Source organism: Gopherus evgoodei, chromosome 10 (assembly GCF_007399415.2).
Source record: "Gopherus evgoodei ecotype Sinaloan lineage chromosome 10, rGopEvg1_v1.p, whole genome shotgun sequence".
NCBI classification, from domain to species: domain Eukaryota; kingdom Metazoa; phylum Chordata; order Testudines; family Testudinidae; genus Gopherus; species Gopherus evgoodei.
The window spans coordinates 81,260,555-81,285,889 of NC_044331.1; the positions used below are offsets into that span (position 1 = coordinate 81,260,555).

At 45.2% G+C, this 25,335-nt stretch overlaps 1 protein-coding gene across 6 annotated transcripts in view; it reads left to right on the forward strand.

Moving 5' to 3' along the window:
- LMF1 (lipase maturation factor 1) overlaps positions 1-25,335 on the forward strand; it is a 330,506-nt gene that overhangs the window by 284,657 nt on the left and 20,514 nt on the right. For 5 of the 6 annotated variants that reach the window (XM_030578587.1, XM_030578585.1, XM_030578583.1 and 2 more), the window contains 3 exons: positions 4,774-4,957; positions 8,889-9,042; positions 13,828-14,011. In XM_030578587.1, coding sequence (XP_030434447.1) covers positions 4,774-4,957; positions 8,889-9,042; positions 13,828-14,011 — 522 coding nt within the window. Of the gene's footprint in view, positions 1-4,773; positions 4,958-8,888; positions 9,043-9,445; positions 12,434-13,827; positions 14,012-25,335 lie in introns of those variants that run through there. The other variant, XR_004002415.1, reaches the window with a different exon arrangement.

Below are 25,335 nucleotides of genomic sequence, written 5' to 3' on the forward strand. Positions count from 1 at the left end.
GCAGTATGCTCAATCATTTATAAGATTTTCAGTTTTGAAGGACTGGCTGGGCAGTTCAGCCAGGCAGCCGGTCCCACGAAAACCCAGATTTGTCTCAATGGCAACTATGTTGTGATCGGCGCCGTTTATCATGTTGTTATGCTGGTATTTGGGCAAAACTGTAATGTCAACTCTGTGTCTGGTGCGAGTTGGTGTCAGCAAGGCTGGATGGGCAGTGATTGATTCTTGTCCAGGAACATGGAACAATTAACTATTTTCACTGCTGTAGGCGAAAAACAACGTTGTTTTGTGAAGAAGAGTGAAGCAGTGCACATAATGGCATCTTCCCATAGTGTTAGAGTCTGGATTGCGTTGCAATATCCTTTAAAGGTTAACGGGCCAAGTCTCCAGCTGGTGTAAAGATGCGTAGCATCATTGACTTCAGTGGAACACCACACACAAGCCCTCTTAACTCTTTCACTTTTATGGGGAGGATGTGATTATTGACTCTAGTGATTGTTAGTGAGAGCACCAATTTGGATACCTCTTGAGGCAAATACATAGGAATTGCCAGAGTGGATCAGAGCCAAGGTCCATCTAGATCATCATCTGGTACAAGCATGCATCTGAGGAAGTGGGTATTCACCCACGAAAGCTCATGCTCCAAAACGTTTGTTAGTCTATAAGGTGCCACAGGATTCTTTGCATCTGGTACAAGAACGCTGCAGTAACCAATGTAGGATTATCCGTCCCATATTTGCTCTCATCCTGGTTCCTATCAGTTAGAGATTGGCATAAACCTGGAGCATATACCAGAGAGGGGAGTTCTCTAATGGGTTCGCCAACAAGTGTGATTTATAGGATGTTGTGCAGATCCAGGGTGCGTCCTTTGTGTCTGATGGGTGGCTGCTGCTGTGATCATTTCTAGTGTCCTCCTGTCTTCAACAGAATAGTGCTCCCATTCAGCCTCAACCGCTGTATGCTACTGTTCATCAACTCATGCCATCAGTTGCATAGCACAGGCGTTCATTACTGTCAGGTTGTGTAAGCATCCTATGTTGTTATGGTACCAAAATGAATGCTCTAAGTCTTCTGAGGTGGCTTGACATGCCAGCTCCCTATATAATCCTACGTGCCTTAGAAACCTGCTGTTGTGGCATCGGGCTCCAGCTGCCTTATTATCTCAGGGAAACAAAGGCTTTAACAAATGCAGCGAGAGAACAGTAGCAGAAATAATGCCCTGCTCCAGTACTTCCATCTGAGGACCTAACAGTGCTTCTCAACCACTATTCGACAGTCTCACAGCCCCCAAAGCTCTGGATACAATAGCTGTGAGTGCAAGAGGAAGGTTTTTAGTGCTTCTGATCATATACCGCATTTCCTAACAGGGTGTCCAGTCCCTCCTCCTCAGGCATGGATCCACAGCCCCATAGAGCAGTGGTACGTCCTACTTTGCCAGTAATGGAATCTGTCTGTACACATGCACACACTCCATTACTGCACAGTTGGTTCAGCAGAGGAGCTTGGGCTGACTGCAGAGCTGGGGTCAGGACTGGGGATGGCAGAGGAGCTGGGGCTAGAGGCAGAGTTGGCCTGGAGGAGGAGAGGGAATGAGGACAGAGCAGGAGGCAGGGCGGATCTGTGGCTGGGGATAGAGCTGGGCTGAGGGCAGAGCTGCAGCTGGGGGCAGGGCAGAGCTGCGGCTAAGGGTGGAGTAGAGCTGTGGATGGAGCCAGAGTTGGGTTAGGGAAGGTGAGAGACTGGGTGGCATTGCCCCCCCCATGAGGGCTTGCCCAGGCTCCACCGCATGCCCCTCCCACCCCGCCCATTCCTCAGCCCCACAGTTTGGGGACCACTGCCATAGAAGGTTTTCTGGGAAGTCTGGCTGTTAGTGATGAAGAGGGGCATGCACGGATGGCTACCCTGGGCACTGCCTGAGTGAACAAAGGTGAACTCCACGTGCGAAGCGGGTTCCTCAGTCTACACTCCAGTCTCACTCTGGCCAACTCCTGTTCACCGCAAAGGAAATTAAGGGCTCATTTGCACATGCTGTTGCACCAGTTTAGCATATGGTGTAATTCTAAACAGATTTAATTAAATAGGTAAAAAGTCAGTGTGGACACTCTTATCTTGGTTTAATCCAGGCCTGCTTCAGTGTAGCTTAAGTTAATTAGGAACAGGTCGAAGACAAACTGCAGCAAGCCTCTAAAATAAGAGTGTACACACAGGGGTTTGCACCGGATTCATGGAACCCATGCAAGTTTCTGTGTAGACAAGGTCCTAAGGATCTCAGGATTTGACCTGAGGGCTACATGTGTTTTTTTTGTTGCTGGGTTCTTTTTGTGGCAAAATAGGAAATTATTTCATCTTATTTCATGCTGCCCATCTACCCTTATCAATAGTTACCACTAAGCACACGAAATAAGTGCAGTACCACACAGATGCCACTGTTTTGTACTTGTTCACCTGGTAATTCATAGATTCATAGATTCCAAATTGTAATGATCTAGTCTAATCCCCTGTATAACATCGGCCAGAGAACTTCCCCAAAATAATTCCTAGAGCAGATCGTTTGACTAAAATCTTTGATTTAAAAATTGTCAGTAATGAAGAGTCTGCTAGTTCCAGTTAAAAATATTTATCTTATTTCCAATCTGAATTTGTCTAGCTTCAACTTGCAGCCATTGGATCATGTTATATCTTTCCCTGCTAGACTGAAGATCCCATTATTAAATATTCGTTCCCCATGTAAATACTTACAGAGTATAACCAAGCCATGCCTAACCTTCTCTTTGTTAAACTACATAGACTGGTGCTCACTGATCACTAGTGCATAATTCTGCCTTTCTTGACAGCTAAATTCTGCCTTCCTTAACAGCTGTGCAACCCCAGTGACATCAGGGGAGTTTTGAGAGTGGGAAGCAATAATAATGATGGAGAAATTGTTCTGTGTTTTCAAGTGGTATGTGGAGTTCTAATGAAAGGCTCCGAATTTGGGTTTGTAATTCAGCCTGAGCAGAGATGTAGCTCCATCTTTTCTGTGGCTGACCCATGAAAATGGCAAAAAAGTGACATCATGTAACTTTAAGGCTGTAAAATAGAGCCATATGCTCTGAAGGCATGTGATTCATGACCACGGTGAAATGGACTATGCCCAAGAAATGACTGTTTTATGCTCATTAAGATTGGTTGGGGAACTGGGTGCAAGAAGGTCCCTTGGATTTTCAAATCATTGTAATGAGAAGAAAAAATACCCTTTATCTCAAAAATCTGGCCTAATATATACAAATATTTATGCTCTTCCAAGAGCTTTCAAATGTTCCCACTTTTTCTGTTCTGTGTTACACATGCAAAACATCCTCATAAATGGGTAATAAAAGCTAAAATAAAAATGACCTCTTCAAAAACACAGATATTTAAGGGCTGCTTTTCAATTAGAAGTGCCAAAGTCTTCCTCTAGGGTTTCTGAAACCTTGGTTTCACCAACATGTGGGCATAATCAGGAAATAACCACATAGACAATCAAACATGGAACCAAACAGCATAGTCACAGAGGTGAGTAGGGAAATCAAGTCACCACGCACAGGTGATCCTTTTCCCACTGAAAGTAATGGCAGAACTCACTTTGAGTATCCGTGGGAGCATGTTCGGGCCTATAGTGTGGTGGGGGTTTTTTGCCATGTCTTTGGTAATTTCAGACAAGAGGAAGTTCAGCAGAGAAACGTGTGCAGGGTTGTGATAACGCGGTATGCAGGGTTTTCTTGTCACTGCTATTGGGTGCATGTAGATAGCTTCTGAGAAAGGACTGTGCTTGCTGTTGTTTCAAGCACTTTACTATGGTATACACTCTGTATGGTATTACAGTATACCCTTTAGGGGCCTTTCTCCTGTGAGTGGTCATCCCAAAAAGAAAAAGTGGGTACTTACCAGTGATTGCAGTTCTTTGAGGCGGTTGCCTCTAGAGCTGTGCGGACAGCCGGGGCTGTTGCAGGGGAATTGTCACCAGAAATTGCGTGTCCGAGGTTACATGAGAGAAATGCCGTCCACAGCCACTCAGTTCCTCCTCCTCCATGACTGTAGGTGGAGGAAGCGCAGCCATTTCCTCGCTGTCTGAATTGCCAGGCTCCTAGCTAACCCTTTTTCATAACATTCCCCAACACATACACACACTTTTTTATTGTATTTTTAGTGGTTTAAATTAGCTGTAGGATTGCAGCGATCACTCACTATCAATGTGTACTAGGGGCTCCAATTAAAATCAGCTCAGTGCACTGTCCCTCCGGAGCCAGGAAATAATGCAAGGAGAACCCCCTTTGCAGTGCTGAAGCAACCGGGCACAAATGTTTATATATATATTTTAAGTAATTTAAAAAAAAAATGGATCCACTCAACATTTCCATGAGCTTGAGCGGTAAAAGCCCCTTTGGCACAGGGCTGTCTGGCCCTGCTTTCAAGATCCACTGGCAACGACAAGTGAAATGTTGTTTGAGATTTGAGGCCTTCCCCAGAAGATGGCCACAATAACTGCAGAGGTTTTTCTACAGATTGGCAGGGTATGTTCAGATTCCCAGATACTTGGTTACAGTCACTGCAGCTGTAATTATCACTGCATCTAACCTTGTTTCAAGAGAACAAACCATTGTGCACATGGACGTTTCCTTTCCTCCTACAGACAAATGCTGTTGTACTAAGGCTGGGACACATCGCTTGGAAACCTGGCCAGATGACACTTTTTCAGTACATTCCCCTGCCTAAACTCACAACTACCCTGTGCTTTCGTTCTTTCCTACTTAGGTGGTCTTAATTATCAGTGGGAACCTGAGCTTCCTCAACTGGTTAACCATAGTGCCCAGCATTGCCTGTTTTGATGACGCCTGCTTGGGATTCCTATTCAGTTCCAAAGAGGGATGTGTGAAGGACCAGGTGTTGAAGATACAAGCCAAAGAGGCAGCAGGACAGAGGCTCCCTTTGAGATATGGTAGGTCATTCTGGTGAGGACTAAAACCTTATCTATCTAGTGCTCTTACCACTTTTATTCCAAGCTCGGTCACTGGCCTGCTGGGTGAACTTGGGCAAGGCCCTTCACCATTCTGTGCCTGTTTCTGCACCTGTAAAATAGGGATAATGATACTTCCCTTTGGAAAACATGAGCTAGGTCTTATTATTATGTAGGCAGGGGAAGGGAAGTATCTTTGTGTGACAATTCCCTAGTGGGATCACTCACATTGAAGGACCTCTGGATCTTAAAACCTAAGCCTCTGCTACTTACACTAAAGAACCATTAGCACAGAGGCAGGAGCTGACTTATACACTTCTATCCTCCAGCTACATGGGGGGATACTTACATAGTGTTAGTGTGGATTGTATCTGCTTATAGAAAAATAAGTCTCTAAAGCTAAAATTCTGATATCTTTGCTCCTGGTGGGTGGCACCTTGTTCCATTGACTTTAGTGGAAGTATTTTAAGGTACTATTCAGCACGAGGAAAAGCATCAGATGTAACAAAGTAAGCAATATAGAGGTAGAAAACTTGCCTCCGATGAAGTCAATAGCGACACTCCCATTGATGTCCATGAGACCAGAATTTCAGTGGTATTTTTTTTTTATGTTTAAACGTAGAAAATGTTTTTCACATTTATCACACTTGCAGTTTTACAGTATTTGCCACTGACACAATGGACATAATAGCTCTGTCCAGTTGTCTTTAAACAATCCAGGAGTCGTCATGGTTCTAACATAAGCAGAACGTTTTGATTCTGGAATTAACTCAGTAATTTAATGTGGTGCCAAATCAGAAAAAAAAGGAGGAGGAGGAGGGCATAAAATCCTCTCTCACAAATTTTAAGGAGTGAGGCTATCAGACTTTGTCAGGAATGCTGGGCTTGTTCAAGCATCAAGAACTTGGCTGTCAGATTGCCCTGGGCATATAGTTTGGCCTACAGGTATAGCATGAAAAAGAAAATAGAAGGAACAGTGGAGCATGTGGCTAATATACACTGCTAAGATTTAAAAAAAGAAAATCATATCCCCAAAGAGAACTGATAGTGCAGAGAGAAGGGGGATTTACTTACATGGGGCTGGATAACAGATGTAGAACTGTTTCTAGGATTTGTATAAACAATACATAAGCAACAAATTGAACATAATATCGACATCAGTTACAGATGCTAGTTTTTAACATGTTTACAAAATGAAATGCCTGTAGTTCTTTCGAAGCAAGCCTGATCCACCTCAGATTAGGCCATTTATTAAACAGAAGTGTTTAGTTTCCATAATACTCATTATATTTCATTGCACTACGTATTTATTTTAAATATTTTACTAGGAGAAATCTCTTTTAGTTGCAGCATTTAAATTCCAAGTCGTTTTCCAGCAAGGCTGGTAAATCCAGTGACTGGAGTGATGCTAGAGATCTCCGTTTGAGTTGTGTTTTTCAGTCACTCTGAGCAAACCTATGCCTGTCTTGTTGGAGAAGAGACAGAAAAATGGTTCTTCCATTTACCAATCGGTGAATCATTTTGAGAATGAGAGAGATCCTCTTATGACTCAACTTCCTAAATTTACTCCATGACATTCTCTAACGGGTCCCCACAGACCACAAGTTAAGGGTTCCTTAGAAGAACCTCCCATACTTGCTACAAACTTGGGTTCAGTCCCAGCCTAAATCCATCCCTGTTCCAGAAAGTGCTTATACACGTGCTGAGTAAGAATGGATTGCTGAGTCGGTGCCTTGGACAGGAGGGCCAAGTAGCAAAAGTCGTGGAGGAAAGTTAATGCCAAGAGTCAGAAGAATGGCGTGAGTGGCATTTTATGCCCCTTTTGTTCATATGAAGGTTTTTATAAGAAGCCTGTCACATGGGACCAGATATTCACGGCACCAACTCCCGTTGATTTCAATGAGACTTAAGTGCCTAAGTACTGTTAAGGATCTGCACCTTGGTATCTAAGGCCTGGTCTACACTAGGGCCGGGGGTTGATGTAAGATACACAACTTCAGCTACAGGAATAGCATAGCTGAAGTCGATGTATCTTATTTCAACTTACCTTCCATCCTCACGGCGCGGGATCACGGCTCCCCTCGTCAACTCCACTTCCACCTCTCGTCCTGGTGGAGTTCCAGAGTCGACGGGAGCGCGTTCGGGGATTGGTATATCGCGTCTAGACAAGACATGATGTATCGATCCCTGATAGGGCGATGGCTACCTGCTGATCCAGCGGGTAGTCTGGACTTACCTTAAGGGCCTGATCCAAGTCTCACTGAAGTCAATGGCAAGATTCCCATTAATTGGGCTGCAAAGCAGACACTGGACCTCTTCCGCCAGTTTCACTCCTTTCTGATGCCATTCTCCACATGGATTATACTGTAACTGTGGTTGAAGGTCAGATCGGTGCAATTCGGAGGGCATGGTTATGATGTACACAGTGCTGTAGGTGTCCGTGGTGCTTTATAGCCATGCAAAAAGAGACGACCTGTGGCTCCAATGAGCTGACTGTCAAAGGGCCACATCCTGCGTTCACCCAGTTAGTGGCAGAGGAGTCTGAGAAGCAGGGATATGCAGAATCAGGCCTATATTTACACAGCATCCAGATAAATGGTGACTTCGGGAGCACCGACATTCACAATAAAACTTTGCAGTCATTGGTGTTCGTATCTGATTTTTTTTTTTCCTTACAGGCTAGAAGCCTCAGGCCATTTGAAGGACAAAATAAATTCCTTGAGCAACTTACGTATTGCTTTGCCTGATCACAGAGGCAGCCCTGCTGCAATGCAGGGGGCTGGGTTAGATAACCCACCCGAATCAAGCGATTCTCCAAAAATATTCCCAGACTAAATAATTATTCAGACTATATAAGAGGTTTAAATAACCGTCCTGCTCCTGCAGAGATAGGAGGAAAGCTGCGTGCATTTACTTTGAGTCTTCTCCTTTGACTGTCCACATTAAATTAAAAACAATCATAAGCACAAAAAACCCTTTCGAGGCTGCCCTAGCTTATTATACCGCATGTTATCCAGTACACCACCAGTCTCGTTCACAATGTCCTTCATGAAAGCCATATCCCAAAGCACTTAGCAATTCTGAAATTGAAATACACCTCTACCCCGATATAACACTGTCCTCAGGAGCCAAAAAATCTTACCACATTATAGGTGAAACTGTGTTATATTGAACTTGCTTTGATCCACCGTGCGCAGCCCCCCCGCCCCCGGAGTGCTGCTTTACCGTGTTATATCCAAATTTGTGTTATATCGGGTGGCGTTATATCAAGGTAGCGGTGTAATAAGTGATAGCCAAAGGAAAGAGAAGTGTACAGAGGCACTAGCCAGGGAAGAGATGAGAATCAAAGAGAGGAGTTGTGTCCATGGCAGGGAGATTCAGAAAAGCAAATTCCAGTGGTAAGAGCTGTGGAGGAGTGGTCTCTCTTCCATTAGCGGTGAAGAAGGACCAAGAAAAGGCTGGTGTTAGGAACCATGATGGGGAATAGAGAGGGTTTAAAATCAGCTGGAGAGAGTACATGGAGAGTCTTAAAAACAAGGAGGGCAATTTTGAACAATGTCTAAATGCCAACTGTGGTTTTTTCCTACACTAAAACTGTTATTACTCAAACATTTTAGACATTTTTCTTTTCAGCCCCTTCTCAGACTATTTAGAGAGAGGCAGATCTTTGGAGAGAGATTTCATGGCCTACTGGCGAGGATTTGTTTAATTACGTGTAAGAATTCATCCACTTTAGCTTGAAAGGGAGCTGACACCAACTGTTAGCAGCCCTCTGAAATTGCCTGTCAGGTGACCTTGAAAGGATTGTAGGGAAAAAAAAAACTATCTTCTTAGAAGCAGGGTCCAAACTGATCATGAGCAACCTCAGACGGTGAAGTCACTTCCTTTCTGGTTTTGTTTGTGTTCTAACCAGGCTGCTGTGTCCGCAAAGTGGTGAACGTCACATTTGGACTCCTGATCACCTATCTCAGTATACCTGTCGTTCTCAACCTGCTTAATTCCAGACAAGTCATGAACACCTCATTCAACCCGCTCAGGATAGTAAACACATACGGCGCTTTTGGAAGGTACTAATCATTTGAATAGACCCACAGAACACCTGTTCTGTTCTAGTCTCCTATCAACATCATGAAATATAGTCAATTAGCCAGTCTTTGTGTCTTACATGAGTTTTTTTTAATCTCTCTGGTAGCTGATAGGTTCAGAGTAGCTGTTCATTGGATGGAGGGGAAAGGGTGTGCTTGAAAGAGATCACAAAATCCTCTCCTACTGTATTATGATTTGTTTGACTATAGTTTTGCTTTAAATTTATAACCATTCTTAAGGGGCACAATATATTAGATATAAAAAGATTATGATAATATGCATAGAAGGAAGAGAGTCATGTGAGTCATATTTAGAGTGATTTTTTTTCTCTCTATTGTGTGTGTGACTGTGTGTGTTCCTTCCTCCCTCCCTTCCTCCCTCCAGTTGGGAAAATCTCCTCCATGATCCTGCCTTGCCTTTCTGCTCTGGCAGGAGGAAAATCATAAGGATGCCCCTGAAAAAGAGCCTTCTGCATGATAGCATACAGGGTTCTGCATTAGGCGATTGGGCTACCTTATTGAGGTCATACTAGCTATCTCTGCAAGTGTCCACATAGGCTAATACTTATCACTGCTTTCAACCTCATAGAACTTGTTTCTCTATCTACCGGTTGAAAAGTGGCTGGTTTTGCGGTAAGACCAGAGAGGTAGGGAAGGAGAAGATCCTCAACATAGCATGTGCAGTCTGTTGTTGTTGCTTTGGTATTATAACAGTGTGCAGGGGCTGATTGATAACGAGGCCCCATTGTGCTAGGCTCGAGTAAGCGACATTCCCTGCTTTGTAATCTGAATAGACAAGACAGAGAAAGGGAGAGGAAAGGGGTATAAAATAGAAGCAGAGTGATGGTTTACAAACAACATGTTAGTTCCCCAGTTTTTGTGCTTGCAGCCAGGTCGGCCTGTCACGGGAGAGAGTCTGTGTAGGTGCCTGCAGCACACCCACTGTGGGATCTGCGTGTCTGCTAGTTCCTCTTGATCAGTTATTGAGCTGTTTAGAATTTAATCAGTATCTCTTGAGGATGTTGCGGGGAGGAAGTAGAACTGGAGGACTGGGAATTCGATCATCCTACCAGTTGTGTGCGCAATTCCTACTGAAGTCAACATGAGCTGTAGCCAGGCAGCTGATGGAAGGACTGGGCCCAAGTCTTTTAACCCAGCTGGAGGGTCTGAGGTAACCCGGATGAAACTGGCCAGTCTTCCATAGTTAGACCTCTGCTTCTACCAGCCGCAGGCCCATATTGTGCTGACCATGAGATGTTCTCTAGTGCAGGTTTCTTCACCCGTGGGTCTGGACTCAAAACTGGGTGACCAGAATGTTTGAAAGGGTCTCATGGCAGTTCCTGTCCCATGGGGCAGGCTGGGCTCATCTCCCTGCTCCAGGCACTGCGACCTCTGGGGTCCCAGCACCACTCAGCTTGGGCCCAGCCATCGTGATAATGGGAGTTTGGGTAGGCCAAATTTGAGTGAGTGGCACTGCAACCCCATGAGCCAGGTCATAGCTTCACTCACACAGATTTGGTCCAGTCAGGGAGGCGGTAGATTGCAGCACCCGGGGCGGTGAGCCAAGCCCAGCTAGCCCCACAGCACAGGAACTGCAGGAGCCACCACTGTGGGATGAGTGCCGGGCAGGATCCAACTGAAACCACCCCAGGGCCTCCAGCCCCAGACTGTGTAGTGGGGTGTGACAGGTCATAAACATTTACAAATAATCCTGAGCCCAAAAGGGTTGAGAACCACTGCTCTAGAGGACTGAGTCAAAGGATGGAAACGGCTCCTATTGATTTGAGTGGGTTGTGGATCATACCCCAGAAAATAGTCAGCTGTTATCAAAGGGGCATTATAAAAAGAGGGATCTGACTGGCTGCTGAAGATTCTGGCTCAGCAGGTACCCAGCGTAACTACCTAGGTGTGTTATGTTCTTGTTACAAAAACGTAACTTTTGTAAAAGCCACGTCATGCCGTGGGCGGTAGAACTACGCAGCAAGCCCATAGTCACGCTGGGTTTTGAAGTGATCTTTTACCCACCTTTCAAACAAGCAGACATTTCTATTCAGCCTCTGCAGAAAGAGAAGCTTTGAACAAACACGATAAAAAACAAACCTCCACACTTTAAAACAGAGATGTGTTTTGCGTGACACATGAAAGCCCTGTTTTGGAGGAGGGTTGGAAGGGGCAGGGTAGGAGTGGTGAGAACAAAGTTGTATTAATCCCTGCACCTCTTAGAATGGTGGAGTCTTGGAGTTATGGGAGTTTGTTGTATTTGGGTTGTTGTTTTTCTTTTTCCTCTTCAGTCTAAGATTTTTGTTTCAACAGTTACCAGAACCGAAAGAGCATGTGATGAAATGCTGCTGTAATATGTTTGTAATTCCAGCCTATGTAAACCAATAAAAAGAGGATTGCAGCTCATAATGAATATACGATTATGTGAAACTTGACATATTTTGAATCACACAGTAGGAACCTACTTTTATTAGTAATTTGGTGTCCCTGATTTACAGTGTGTTTCTAACCATTGGGCAGCTAGCCACGGCTCATAACTCAGCCGAAGGTATAGTATGGGCCTTGGCTGAAGAGTCCAGAAATCTATTAAATGCAGGTAACAATTATAAGTTGAGATGAATGGCAGTCCAAACATCTGTCACTGGAAATAAGTAAAGGAGGAGGGAATGGCTGGTCTGAGCTTTCAGTTTCTTGGGTTGGTGACGGAAAGACCAAGAGCAGACAGAGTTAGGGGAGGAGTTTTGGACCAGTTTGATAGCTAGAATGATGCTGTTCTGCAGACACCATGGCAAACAAAGCACTCCATTGTAGAGCAGTGTCACTGACAGATCTTTGGGAAAAAAAGTCCTTGCGGAATGGATTTCGACATGGGCTCCTCGCTATAGGTCTCCTTTTGTGGCGCGGTGCTTGCACTCTGCATTGTCCGATTGCCTTGCTGTTTGGAGGCTGGCAAATCATAAGACTTAGGTCTGTGTGTGACCTGCCGTAAGGCTGGGGTGGTTTTTATATGTCTAATTAGGTACAGCCAACTTGTTTTCCTTTTCTATTTCTCTTGGCTTCAGTTGTGATGGCTCACACGCCACCCTCCCCTGCTCGGCTGCTGAGCAATGGCTCCGTGAGACTTCTCCTCCAGCTGGGATGGCGAAACGCTTGGGCACTTTCAGACAGTTGTTAATGGTGCCCCAGGAGTAATCTGCCAGGGGGTTCTCCAGATGGGGTGGGTTGTATACGCCAGCTGGCTGCCACATTCTAGAGCAGACATAACCAATTAACCTGGACGCGCTGTACATGTATCCTGCCCATTGCCACAGCCGAGGCTCAGACTGGAACTCTAATGCTCCATGACTGGCAGTCCTGCTAAGTGAACCTGAAGGTAGGGCTGTGCTGAGCTTGTCCCAGCTGGAAGCCTTTCTCCTGATCCTGCAGATGGAGTCACGTGAAATTGCATGTGCAAATACCAGAGTTGGGGGGTGCCATCAGGGCAGCCACACGTGCAGATTACACGCATGCATTTTTGCACATGGGTCGTTATGTAAATTTGAATTAGTATGGATCACTTTTGTGATTGACCGAATTTCCACTGTCCCACATGAGTTGTGCAGTCACACAGCTAAGCCTTGCACACCAAGGGGTGTGCTGCCATTAGACTGTCAGAATGGCTGAGATAGAGAAATGTGCTGGAAACCAAGTAGAGGGAGAGGCTGACCTAATGGTTAGGACACCAGTCTAGGATTGAGAGACCTGGAATGAATTCCCTCCTCTGGCTTGTGTGACCATGGGCAAGTCTCTGAGTCTCTGTGTGCCTCGATTCTCCATCCACAGAATGGGGATGGTAGCACTGCCCTACATCACCCGATGGCCCACAGGCCCAACAGGCCAGCCGCCGCTTGGGTTTCTTCACCCGGCGAGCTGTCCCCAGGACCTCTCCTTGTCCCTCCAGTCTGGGTTCCTACAGCTACTGTCTCCACTACCGTCTGAGTCCCAGCCTCCTGCTGGGCCCCCTCCGTCTGGGTCTCTCTCTCAGTAACTGGCTCGGTAACGGTCTGGGTCCCAGCCTCTTATGGGGTCCCTTCCATCCCAGTCACCACCTCTGCCACGTTTGGTCCCACCGGGCCTACCGGCATCTCCTCCTGTCGCCCCTCAGTCCCTCTGAGGGGGCAGGGCCTCTTTAAATGGCCCAGTTTCCAGCAGCCCCAGCAGGCTTCCCACCTCTGGGCTGCCTGGGACTTCCTATGGTCCAATTGGGGTCCCGTCCCCTTGCCAGGACTGACGTGGACCTCTTGCTTTGGGCCTGGGCATATCCTCCAGTGGTTCTCAAACTTTTGTCCTGGTGACCCCTTTCACACAGGAAGTCTCTGAGTACGACCCCCCCATAAACGAAAAACACTTCCTTTATATTTAACGCCATTATAAAAGCTGGAGGTGAAGCGGGGTTTGGGATGGAGGCTGACAGCTCGTGACCCCCAAGTAATAACCTCATGAGAGGTCCCAACCCCGCGTTTGAGAATCCCTGGGATAAACACCTTAAAGATGGTGAGGTGCTTAGGTTCTGTGGTAAGGGCAGTCCATGAAGTGCCTTCCATAGACTGGTGCTCAGCATCATATCAGAATCAAAATGTTAAGCTGCTACCACACTTCACCTTAGCCGAAAAGCCAAAGGCAGGTTAAAAGAAATTTTAGGTTAATGGGGCAGTTCCCTGCTGACTGTCACTATTTAGGATTTGGCACAGCCTGTGAAAATAACAACGCAATAATTATTTCCCACAGCATTACTAGGGAACGAACTGAGATCATCTTCCAAGGTACCTCCAGCCTGGACCCCAATGATCCCATGGCGGTTTGGGAGGAGTATGAATTTAAATGTAAGCCTGGGGATTTGAAGAGGAGGCCGTGCCTTATATCGCCATACCACTATCGTCTGGACTGGCTCATGTGGTTCGCTGCATTCCAGGTGTGTACCTTATATGCACTGAATTTTGTGTGTTCTCTGGCTCAGAAAGAACAACGGAAGGCCAGGGAACAAGCTATGTGAAACTGCTGTGCCCCTTGAGTAGACCGCTACATCAACAAACATTTGTTCTCCAGTTTGTTGCAGCTGTTGTTGTAGTTGGTGGTGATTAAACTACAGAAATAGGATAACACCTTGCTCTTATAAAGAGACTCTTTCAGCTGAGGATCTCAAAGTAGCAATACCCCTGTGCATATAAAGTAGTTATCTCCATTGTATAGGTGGGGAAACTGAGGCACATAGTGGTTGAGTGACTCTGCCAAGCTTGCAGAAGGAGTTAGTGGCAGAGCCAAGGATGGGATCCATCTCTTATGTCTCTCTGTCCACAGTGCTAAACAATAGAATACATTTAAATAGCAAGACTGGATATAGGTACCTGTTTGTATTTTCTAATGGTGCGCAAATAGAAGGAGAATGTCCACTTCTGATAAATAATTTGCTTGTCAGTAGAGGTAACGTGGGCCAGTTCGGTAACACAGTTGGCTTGGAGTCAGGGATAGTAGGTACTAACCACATCTCTGCCACTGACTCAGTGTGTGGACTTGGAGAAGTCGCTTAACCTCTGTGCACCCCATTTTTCCCATCCATACAGTGGTGATAATCATACTAGGAGCACAAAGCCCAACGTTTACTAGGTAAATTATCTTTTATTCCCATTAGATTTCATTTTGAAAATACTCTCTCTCCATTTTTGTTATTTGTGATAGTAACATTACGTCATATTTTGCCTTTTCATCCCAAAGAACCCCCAGATATTTTACAGATAGTATGCTTACAGAGATCACTTCTCCCATCACTGAAATGCACCCACCTCTGGGGTGGAACACTACAGCTCACAGGAACACTTCACAGCACTTTAGGACAGTGAAGAAGGATGCTTTATGCAGTTGGAACTGCAGGGGAAATTTAGGTAGGTAGAATGTGATCATTCAGTTTGGAGCTTTGTCAGAACAAATGGCTCTGCTCTTAGGAAAAACATATTAGGGTTTTAAATTACCTGAATAGGTGAGCACTTCAGTGAATACAATGAATATACAGTATCTACTGTGGATTTATTGCACATTCACAGGGGAGAAAAAATATGTGAAGCCCTAGTTTGAATTTCTATTTAAAAATAGCTTTCCAGCTTGTTTCTCGCAAATTAGAATAAATTAGCAACACATACTGCTAAAGTCACTCGGTAGTTGTTTTTGTGACCAGGAGGAGAGGTACCTCCAACCAAAATATCGTGCGTCCATCCCGTAAGGAGTGTATGTACGTGTCAATAAAGGATCACTTTTTAAAATTAAATGGAAAAAATGAATGCAGTTGAATAGAGGTTTAAGCTCAGTGGTGAATATGGCTCAACTTCAGGTAAAAAAAATATTATTTCTGAGGCCTGGTCTACACTACGCGTTTAAACCGAATTTAGCAGCGTTAAACCAATTTAATGCTGTACCCGTCCACACAACGAGGCCCTTTATATCGATATAAAGGGCTCTTTAAACCAGGGTACATCTTCACTACCGGCCGTGTCGGCAGGTAGCAATCAATTTCTCGGGGATCGATATATCACATCTCATCTAGACGCGATATATCGATCCCCGAACAGCTCCTGTCGACTCCGGAACGCCACCAACGCGAACGGCGGTAGCGGAGTCGACAGGGGGAGCTGCGAACGTCGATTCTGCGCCGTGAGGATGGTAGGTAACTCGGTCTAAGATACTTCGACTTCAGCTACGCTATTCACGTAGCTGAAGTTTCATATCTTAGATCGATCCACTCCCCTAGTGTAGACCACCCCCAGTTTCTGTACTCCTCCCCAATGAGAGGAGTAGCGCTGTGATCCATATTGCCATGTCGGATTAGGGTTAGTGTGGCCGCAAATCTACGGTATTGGCCTCTGGGCAGTATCCCACAGTGCACCATTGTGACTGCTCTGGACAGCAATCTGAACTCAGATGCACTGGCCAGGTAGACAGGAAAAGCCCCGCAAACTTTTGAATTTCATTTCCTGTTTGCCCAGCGTGGAGCTCTGATCAGCACAGGTGGCAATGCAGTCCCAAATCCAAAAAGAGCTCCAGCATGGACCGTACGAGAGATAGTGGATCTGATCGCTGTATAGGGAGATAAATCTGTTCTATCAGAGCTCCGTTACAGAAGACGAAATGACAAAGCATTTGAAAAAATCTCCAGGCTATGATACAGAGTCCACAGCACAGTGCTGTGTGACAAGCTTAACGGAAAGCCAAAGAATCAAATGGATGCTCATGGAGGGAGAGAGAGGGGACTGAGGACTCCAGCTATCCCACAGTCCCCGCAGTCTCCAAAAAGCATTTGCATTCTTGGCTGAGCGCCTAATGCCTGAAGGGTCAAAAACATTGTCCGGGGTGGTTCAGGGTATATCTCATCAATTTACTCACCCCTCCTCCCCCCGTGAAAGAAAAGGGAAAAAAATCATTTCTTGCCATTTTTCATTGTCACCGTATGTCTACTGCATGCTGCTGGTAGATGCGGTGCTGCAGCGCTGAACAGCAGCATCCCCTCCCCTTCTTTTCCTGATGGCAGATGGTACAAAATGGTGAAAAACGGTCATCATTCCGTGAGTGCTCCTAGCTGGCCTTGGTGAGGTCGGCCCAGGGCGCCTGGGTAAAAATGGGAATTACTCCCGGTCATTCCCGGCAGATGGTACAGAACGGCTGATAACTGTCCTCACTGGGGGAAGGATAGCTCAGTGGTTTGAACATTGGCTTGCTAAACCCAGGGTTGTGAGTTCAATCCTTGAGGGGGCACTTTTGGGGATTTAGTTGGGGATTGGCCCTGCTTTGAGCAGGGGGTTGGACTAGATGATCTCCTGAGGTCCCTTCTAACCCTAATAATCTATAATTCTATAGCAACTGGAGGCTGAGCTCTATCAGCCCCCCCTTTCATGTCTAAAAAAAATATCTGGACTATCATAGCAGCGGGAGGCTTCCTCCCTCTCATTTTATCTCACTAAAAAGTCAGTGTTTCTTATTCCTGCATTCTTTATTACTTCATCACACAAATGGGAGGACACTGCCACGGTAGCCCAGGAGGGTTGGGGGAGGAGGGAAGCAACGGGTGGGGTTGTTGCAGGGACACCCCCTAGAATGGCATGTAGCTCATCATTTCTGCGGGATCTCTGGGGCTCTGACCCGGAGCGGCTGTGCTCTCTGGCTCTCTAGTAGACTTGCCCCATATCCTAGGCAGGACTGACTCTATTTTTAGACAAAACATAAAGAAGGGAATGACCCGGGGAGTTATTCCCATTTTTGTCCATGTGCCCCCGGCCGACCTCAGCGAGGCCAGCCAGGAGCACCCATGACAGCAGCAGACAGTACGAAATGATTGATAACTGTCATCACCAATTTCCAGTTGCAAACAGTACAAAATGATTGATAACTGTCATCTCATCGCCAATTTACAATGGCAGACAGTGCAATGGGGATGGTAACCGTCTCTGCTACCTTGCAAAGGCAAATGAATGCTGCTGTGTAGCACTGCAGAACAACCTCTGTCAGCAGCATCCAGTACACGTATGGTGACAGTAACAAAAGGCAAAACAGGCTCCATGGTTGCCATGCTATGGCGTCTGCCAAGGCATTCCAGGGAAAAAAGGCGCAAAATGATTGTCTGCCGTTGCTTTCACGGAGGAAGGAATGAGTGACGACATTTACCCAGAATAACCTGCGACACTATTTTTGCACCATCATGCATTGGGATCTCAACCCAGAATTCCAATGGGCGGGGGAGACTGCGGGAACTATGGGATACCTACGGGATAGCTACCCACAGTGCAACGCTCCAGAAATCGACGCTAGCCTTGGTACATGGACGCACACCACCGAATTAATGTGCTTAGTGTGGCCACGTGCACTCGACTTTATACGATCTGTTTTACAAAACCGGTTTCTGTAAAATCAGAATAATCCCATAGTGTAGACATACCCTCAGAAATAATAATTGTAAAAACACTTTGAATTGATATAGATAGTGATTTTCACCCAAAGATTTCCCAGTGCATTACAAAGGTTGGCAAGTATCATTACTCTTGCTATAAAAGTGGGGAAACCGAGGCACAGAATGGTTACATGATTTGCCCAAGCTCACACAATGAGTCTGTGGAAGTCAGATCTAGAACCAACTTTTACCATTCGGAGTTACCTGCTCTAACTTCTAGACTTCAGAATTTGTCCAAATATCTTTTCCCCCGCATGTCACCTGCAAACAGATGGGTGTTTTTTTTTCAGTGCGGAAACTTGCAGAATTGTTTCTCAAGCCTTTTTATTCTTTTCTTCAGTCTTATTTACATTCCCATTAAAATTTACAACAGAAGTTACAAGATCAAGGCTTGTGAACAATTACATAACATGAACCCACCCCAGAATATTTTATTATAGACATTTTTCCTTCATTTTCTTGACTCTCCTCTGCCTCCTCCCCCCCACCCTCTACCATTTTCTATCTTTGTGGTATTTTCATTTAGGCACCTTTTAAATTCTTCAGCAATGACATAAGCATCTCTGTCTGGCTACAGTTTTATATTTATCCCTCAAATTATTGTGTGCTGGAATTTCATTTAATCTGCATTAGGTATGCTTATCTCTCTGCAAGAAGACAGCAAAGATTAAAACTCAAGCCAGTGCATAGCATTAAATGAAGATGTAGTGGGCTGAATGGAAGCAGTTGTTTGAAATCTCATTGTATTGTGGAAGGTTTTGCGTGTAGGAGAGAGAAACAGCACTGAGATGAGAGAATGGCCAATTCTTTCCAAGACAGGACTATCCCTATGGTTTTAAAATACGAAGTGTTCTCAGGTTTGAAAACAAGCGAGGACGGGGTATAGATACTAGTGCATTGTTCGCAAGTGTTGGCAATGATGGTGTTGAATGACACTGTTACACACAAGTTAGATCTTTCAGCAGAGGTAGCCCTGGCATGTTGAGTGACGCTGATAGATATGAACAGCTTAGGGAGGAGCAGGTGAAAGAATTAAAGCAGGCAGCCCATTTACATCTTTTCCTTTTAATTCAATAAAAGATCCCCAAGGTGTGTCTCTTATGCTGCCACACAGGGGCTACAGTTGTATTTGTGCATTCAAAGCTCTGTAGTCACACATATCAATTAATTGCACTTCCACTAATTAAACTTGATGATTTCCCCCATTGGCAGTAGGGACGTGAACCAGTAGGTAAATGCCTACTGGTCAGTGTGTGTTCATGTCCCCTGCCCGACCCCCCGCTTCTGTGACTGATCCACAGAAAGTGTAAGTTTATTACAACCTCCAGCTACCAAGCCTGGCTCGTTAGCTCAAACCGTGGAGACTTCTGCTTTCAGCTCTGGAGGCCCCTGATTGAGCCTGTGCTGTCAGCTAAACTGGTAGCTGTCACACATCCCTCGATTTCCCCAGTATCATGTAGCTGGGAGCAGAACACTGGAGTATCTGCTGTCACCATATATATATATATATCAACAGGTTTCGTTATCAACAGGAGAGAAAAAACTTTTGTAGTGATAATCAGGATGGCCCATTTCAAACAGTTGACAAGAAGGTGTGAGTAACAGTAGGGGGAAAATTAGCATGGGGAAATAGTTTTTACTCTGTGTAATGACCCATCCACTCCCAGTCCTTATTCAGGCCTAATTTAATGGTATCCAGTTTGCAAATCAATACCAGTTCTGCAGTTTCTCGTTGGAGTCTGTTTTTGAATTTTTGTTGTTGAAGAATTGTAACTTTTAGGTCTGTAACTGAGTGACCAGGGAGTTTGAAGTGTTCTCCAACTGGTTTTTGAATGTTATAATTCTTGACATCTGATTTGTGTCCATTTATTCTTTTGCGTAGAGACTGTCCGGCTTGGCCAATGTACATGGCAGAGGGGCATTGCTGGCATATGATGGCAGTGGTGTTCCTACGCCACCAACAAAAAACAGTCTGTCGCCATAGGCTGCATCTACTCTTTAGGCTTTGCCAACATAGCTATGCTAGCATAGTCCTCATACTGTAGACCAGGGATCGGCAACCTTTGGCACGCGGCTCACCAGGGTAAGCACCCCGGCGGGCCAGGCTGGTTTGTTTACCTGCCGTGTGGGCAGGTTCGGCCGATCGCGGCTCCCATTGGCCCGGTTTGCCGCTCCAAGCCAATGGGGGCTGCAGGAAGTGGCACAGGCCAAGGGATGTGCTGGCCACCGCCTCCCAGCGCCCCCATTGGCCTGGAGTGGCGAATCGCGGCCAGTGGGAGCCATGACTGGCCGAACCTGCAGATGCGGCAGGTCAGCAAACCGGCCCGGCCTGCCAGGGTGTTTATCCTGGCAAGATGTGCCAAAGATTGCTTATCCCTGCTGTAGACATACCCATATTTTGGTACCTAATTGGATTTAAGAGCTTAACCTTACACAACTGTGTTTAAAAATAATTGGCATATATACTATGTACAGAAAATCCACTTGTCCCAGCCTGCGTTTTGGAAGGATGGGTGTTTTTCTGTCCTTAAAACAAACCCCTTTAGCCAGGAAAAAGTTGGTTATTGTTGCTGCTGTTTTTTAATTGAATCACCTGGGTAGATGGCTTGGGGAGGAGGAGGGATGAGAAACCAGGGGAGTTAAATTCCAGGAAAAAAGTTTGGGAATTCAAACTGGTTTTGCCCAAAAATAGTTAAGGGGGCTCATAAAGCCAGGCTCCTCCTGTCTCTGGATTACAGTTGATTTCTTTTATTTTTTTTTTCTAGTTTCCCCAGGCTGCCCAATGACTTTTGGAGCAGCGGGCCTGAGAGCTTTGCAATTTATTGAAGGTGGTCAGTTAAGGAACTGACATATCCAACTCCTGACAAGCTGCAGAAAAGCTAGTAGGGCTTGGGGGAAGAAATTTACCATCCCTTTGTGCTGCTTGTGACAGGTTCCTCTTTGCACCTCATCACGTTTGACATATGACGCCTTCTTTCACTTGGGGCTTCCTGAGAAACTTTCCACTGTGAATCATAACTACAGGATTTGCACTAGGGAGACACAGGCATGTTGACAGAAGTAGGCCCAAAGCCTGTCATGGCTGACATGGGCCATCACTTGTCACATGTTTGAATAGCTGGCATATCCGAAACATTAGAAGCTCAGGGAGTTTGTTCTGGAGCATCTAACTCTGAAGTGCAATTTATTAGTTGACTACCACTTAATTATTGTCCTGGTCCCGCTTTAATTATATGTAATATGATGTGACATTACTTTCCAAGAAATCGCTTTTATGATCTTAATTTTATTATCTAAATACAATATCCCTTTTCATTTGGTTTCTAAATCCCTTCCTTGTTTTGAATGTGCATCCCGTGGGTGCTGTAGCTCTGAATTAATGTCCTTCATTTAGCACTGGGAGGGACGTAACCTATCCAGTAACATGTCTGTGTCACTTCTCCCTGTCTGCAGAAGAGAAAATCTCCTACAATACACCAGGGGCATTGACATGTAGACATCAGTGTGCTTTTCTTTTTAATTTATTTCTTAGCAGCTGCTTAGAATGGGATTCCCTTTGTACCATCTTCCAGCTGATAACATGATCATGAGTATGTATAATATGAGTTATGTGAGACTCAACAAAAGTCTCAAGAATATTTTGGGCCTGAATCCCACAAGCATTTATGTACATAGAAGTAGTTTTACTCATTTGAGAAGTGCTAGTGACTTCATTGGAGCTACTCTCAGGAGTAAAGCTACTCATGTGTATAAGTGCTTGCAGCATCGTGTTCTTGATCAGCTGAGGAAAGGATATTGTAACGGTACAATAATTTCTAGGCCACCATGTGACTTAAAAAGAATCTGAGTCCGGTTCTGGCTGGAATTTCCATGGAGATGCCAGGGAGGAGGGGAAGAGGTAGGTTTACTCCTGCAGAAGGATCCAAGTACAATCCCAGTTCCTGCGTTCAAAGAGGGCAAGGAGTACTCAAGCCAACCACCAGCTATAACTCTAGCCTTCCCAAAGAGGGAAGGGTAAGACCAAGCAATGTGCCTTCACAGAGCTGGTCACTCGTGGTGGTGGGAGAACACATTTCCCCCTCTTTTGTCTTGGCCAAAGGCAATGTGGTGAAGGCTGATTAGTGTTGTCATATTAGTAAATGAATAGCTGCTCACTAAAAATGAGAGCTTTGTTTGGGAACTGGACAGGATGATGTGTCTTTTTGGTCTAAGTAGCCGGTGTTCGTACTTCCATTGCTTAGAATTGTCCTGACTGGTCAGAACCTCAGCAGGTATAAATTGACCTAGTTCCACTGAAGCCAAGATCTGGCCCAGTATAATTCCATCTATATTATTTAGAGAGGTCACGGCTAAATGGAAAGAACAAATTGTTACTTCAGGAGGAGACAGAGAAAAGCGGGAGAGCAGAAGACAGCCTGAGGAGGAGCAGGGGGCTAATGAGGGTCTTGCAATGAGACATGGTGGGGCAGGACTGGAGGTACATGATGGGGTAATAGGGAGGCTGAGTGGGTGCAGTGGGCTATCTGGGGGTACAGGAAGGAGGCTGAGTGGGTGCAGTGGCCTGTCGTGGGGTACAGGAGTCTGACAGAAGAAGGGCACATGACCAGGGGTGCCAGGGAAAGGGGGGGCAGTGGGAACTGTCAGGTGTTAGTCTATGGGGAATGTAGGAGGTGGGGCTGGGGACGGGAGACTGGAAGCATGTGGAGGGGGAATGTGAGTAGGGGAAGAGAGTAGGTGTGTGGGGTTGGAGACAAGGAGAAAGGTTAATGATAAGGGAGAAGGATGGATGTGGGGGGAGGGGATAGAATGGCAGCGCCTCCCCCCGCCCCATGGCAGGTGTTACAAGCAGGTAAGGAGAGTTTATACTCAAGCAGCCAACAGAGAGACCTGCGTTTATGCATTTCAGGTTTTAAAAACTACCTGAAGGTATTATTTATTAAATTCTCGTGTTTTGCTCATGGTTTTTGAACATTTGGGGTTGACAGTAGTGTTTGAGCCAGCCGATTGGGTGAAATGAAATGTGTGCAAGATAAAATCAGAGAGATGGGGGGGAGGGACCTTTTTTGGAAAACTTGTCGGTGTAAAATGCTGTGGTTTTCCCCTCGGCTGAGATGAGCATGGGACAAAATCCCAAAAGGATCTGCTGCTGTTTGAGCGGCCTGCCATCCAGCCACTCAGTTCTCTCTGTGTTTCCCATAGCAACGGAAATAACAAACTTTGCCATTACAGAAGATTTGCCTTTTATTGATGCTCTGTGTTAATCATAGTCTTGCAGGTACAGCTGCTGGGTTTAGCTTTCCCACAGTGTCCCCTACTGCTTGCTTGAAACATCCATTTGGATACACGTGTATAGAAGTCTTTTTATGGAACAATAAAGCTCATAAAACCACGGGTAGGTGAAATGATCTTTATGGAGATGTGCTGGATATCCATATTAAATACACAAGCTTCATTATTTCCGAGAAGGAGATAGAGAGGGTCAGATTCTGCGACCACCAGTGAGTGGGTGCAACCCTCTTGAAATCAGTGAGCCAAATTCAGTGATCATTTAAATAAGGATGTAAATTGTACCTTAGTCAGCAAATGGGTATAAATGAAAGAGAATAAGAGGTGACATGGAAGAGGTGTGCAAAATGAGCATTTCAGAGAAGGTACTTCAGGCAGGTGCTTCTGTTTTCCCTCTCTCCTAATACCAGAAAAAGGCAACAGCCAATTAAATTAAAAAAGTAACATATTTAAAAATGATAAAAGGATTTTTTTTCACATGGCACACCATTAGCCAGTGGAACTCACTGCTACCAGATATGATTGAAGCCATGATTTTAGGAGCTGAAAAAGAATTTGATATTTATATAAATAGTAACATCTCCAGCTATACAAGACAGAATGTGATGTGTAATATATGGAAACCTTCATGATTCCAGGCATAATCCAATCACTAACTGATGGGAGTTAGGAAGAAACTTCCCCATGGGTAGGTTATTCCATAATTGCTGTTTCAAGGATTTTTCCACTTTCTTCTGAAGTATCTGGCTCGGGATGCTGTCGGAGACAGGCTGAACCACCCTTTTATAAAGCAATTTAAGATCTTCAGCAAAGTGATGGTTGAGTGCTAAGTATTATCTGATCGTCTCTCATAATAAAAGCAGGGATGGGCAAAGAGGAGGCAGGCATGTTACTGCTTGGACTCTGAAATCTATACCTACTTACGGATCTGTTGTCTCTTGGCAGCTTTGGTGTGGCTGTAGAGCCAGTACGTTCAGTGAGAAGGCAGGTGCTTTTGTCACCATCAAAAACTAGGATTTTGTAAGTCTGATATCTTTGCATTTTCCTGACACTGCTGCATGCTTTTGTGCTATGAAAAGGCAACTGTAACCCTTTTAGGTATGACGCCACCATTTCAGTGTCACTTAACTCTGAATCTAGTTCATGTGCATGGGGACCTTCTTGCCCCTGTGAGACAGGATGTTCTCTCTTTTCTATATGCAAAATTTTCTTAAGGTGTTTTCTGCTTACTGCCGACATAGAGGAAGTATTCAATATAAATTTCCCTTGGAGAGATTGCGTAGCCCCATCTAGATGTGCGGCATTTGTTTAAACATGCTGTGTGAAGCTGTCCAATGTTTACTCCACACATATGTTTGAAATTACAGCTGGCACTAGAGATTCTATATGATGTGCCAAGCACACATCCTCTCCTTCAAAACTCACTTCTTCTGCAAAGGCCACAAATTCTAAACCACCGTGTTAAAGATGGGTGAAAAGGAAGAGAGATAAAATCACTCTTCAGAATGAATCTTCTTCTCAAGTCTCTGAGGGCAGTGGATGCTATCATCTTATTTATATTATATAATCCTCGTATAGCTTGTGTTCTGTAATGCAACACGGTTGTGCAACAGTGTCAGGTGTTGGCTTCATAGCTATACACGACACATAGACATACAAAATGTTGAGAGAGTGCTGTGCTATCAGAGATGCACCCTTCAGACAAAAAGTTCAAATAAGCCCTCTGTCTAGCAAGGCTGCCCCGGTGGCATTTAAGAATCCATGGTTTTAGAAAGAGGATGGGGGTAAGCCCCAGTGTACCAGCCAGTATTCCCTTCTATCACACAGGTTCTAGTGTCCACGACTATGTATAGGCTATTATGCATTTAACTACATAATTCTTAGGCTGCCTTTTTTGCTTTTAAGTCCCTTGAGCACAATAGGAGACCACAATGATTCATGCTGTGACTTGTGGCAGCTAATAAGGTGCTACAGATCTTCACAAAGCAGCAGTGCCATGCTGGGCCCATATAGCAACATGC